Source organism: Lottia gigantea (assembly GCF_000327385.1).
Source record: "Lottia gigantea unplaced genomic scaffold LOTGIsca_584, whole genome shotgun sequence".
Classification (NCBI taxonomy): Eukaryota; Metazoa; Mollusca; class Gastropoda; family Lottiidae; genus Lottia; species Lottia gigantea.
The window spans coordinates 7,601-9,555 of record NW_008709996.1 but is presented as its reverse complement, the minus strand read 5'-3'; the positions used below and the strand labels follow the sequence as shown (position 1 = coordinate 9,555).

General features: G+C 36.3%; 1 protein-coding gene across 1 annotated transcript in view; it reads left to right on the top strand.

Moving 5' to 3' along the window:
* Positions 1–1,619: 1,619 nt before the first annotated feature.
* The window catches only part of LOTGIDRAFT_175953 (hypothetical protein), a gene marked incomplete at both ends in the record, with an annotated part of 4,373 nt that continues 4,037 nt past the window's right edge, over positions 1,620–1,955 (top strand). Inside the window, one exon of the mRNA XM_009063576.1 lies at positions 1,620–1,891. Coding sequence (XP_009061824.1) covers positions 1,620–1,891 — 272 coding nt within the window. The remainder of the gene's footprint in view (positions 1,892–1,955) is intronic.

The following is a 1,955-nucleotide window of genomic DNA, read 5'->3' as shown; positions in this document are numbered from 1 at the left end:
ACCCAATTAGTTAAACAATAACTATTGTGCATGAAGGTTGGTGCAAAAACCACAAAGTTTGAAAAGATTTTAAAATAATTGACCAATTAAATTATTGAGTAGGACAAAGGGATGCAACTTAGAAAAAGGACTGATACGTCTACTAACACAGAAAGAACCCAGTCTTTTATAAGCCAATGACTGGCCTAATATTTAAGTAATAGTAGGCCAGTGTAGCAGGCTCTATTTTGTGTTCCAGATCAGCACTAAAAATTTACACAAGTGTTCAATAAGTTCTTTTTACAAAACTTGTCTATTATAACAATATCTTTTATGAATTTTGAGTTGCAATCATGGTGCTTCATTTTCTAGGATATGATGATAAGCAAGACAGTGCAGAAGAGCAAAAATAATGTTTAAAATTTTTGACATTACCTTCCATTCTTCAAAGATATTATGCAAATGAAGGATCTGGTGATGGACACCCTTGGCATATCTTTTCCAATGGACAGCAATCTTTGCATCTGTAAAGCAATGCTTCTTCCCCCAATCCTTCAACCGCTCAGTTTTATCAATTACATATCTATTCAATGGTACTTTATCTGAAAGATAAACCCACGGCACTCCTTATGCTGGTGTAAACAGCATTTTATTCCGGACCAGGAATAGTATCATACCAGACACCACTTGTAAAGTGTAAAAAGTGTATTACAAATGTAGGCCAACACTACTAGTCTACTACACTGGTAAGTACCGGTACTAGTACTCCAAGTGAGCCTGTGAATTAAATTATCATTATCATTATTATTAACATTAATATTACTATTGGGTCTCTGGTATATCATCATCATTCTATTTCCGGCCATTCTTCTAGTTCTGGCTCTGTTAGCTAGCTAGGCCGCAGTGGGGTCTACTACTTCTACTCTAGGTCTAGGATAGCACTTACCCATGCACTATAGTAGTATGGCCTTGGTGTGTACCAAGGCAAGCGCCACCACGCGGTTAGCATTATATAATATAAATAGGTCTAATATTAAAGGACAGATGCGCCATTTTGGTGGATTGATTTGAGTTTTGAAAAATAATCAGAAGTACTAGAAATGTTCGAAAGTCGCATAATTCCTTAAAAAATATCTCAAACTATGAATTTTACCCACAAAGCCTACGTCTTTTCTATTCAGGCCTATCACATAGTATCTTAAAATGACGAGTCGTCATTTTAACAATCTGTAACAATATTGACCTAATAAGCCTCTTGACAATATTGTGGTGCATCGCCGGTGCCGAGCATCAGATTATGTAGTTTATATTGTCCAATCGTCTGTGCTTATCTTACTAATGGCTCATCATTAAAGTTTATGTATATTTTACTCTGCGTCTCTATCCGCTCGTACGCTGCTCCAACCCGCCCCAAATCATAATTTAACATGGTGGCTGAGTAAATTAGGATCCTGAGTGTAGAATAAGTTAACTTTTTGATGTATGTATGCCGTGTATTTCCTGAACTGATCTGTTTTCTGTCTGCAAGAGTGTATTTCTAAGCCACATTTCACGCTCTGACGTCATACATTTGCCATAGTTGTACTTGCTTTGAAGTCTGATACTGTCAACAAGTAACTGTCAATTACTTATCTGAAGTAATGGGTGACAATCCTGATAATCCTGGAGCAAATCAACAACCTGTTGAAGGAGGAAATAATAATAATGTTGCTGATCAACGTTGTCCTGTTATTAATGTATCTCCACCTGCTCAACTAATCTTGGGTGATAGCCCAGTAGAAAACTGGAAACTGTATAAACAAGCCTGGTCTAACTATAAAGTTATCGCTGGACTAGAATTAAGAACTGAAGAATATAGGAAAGCTTTATTTCTTCATAATTTAGGCCGTGAAGCTCAGTTAATTTATAATTCGTTTGTATATCTGCCTACTGAAGATCAAAATAGCCTGGAGATTATTCAACGCAAATTTGATGAA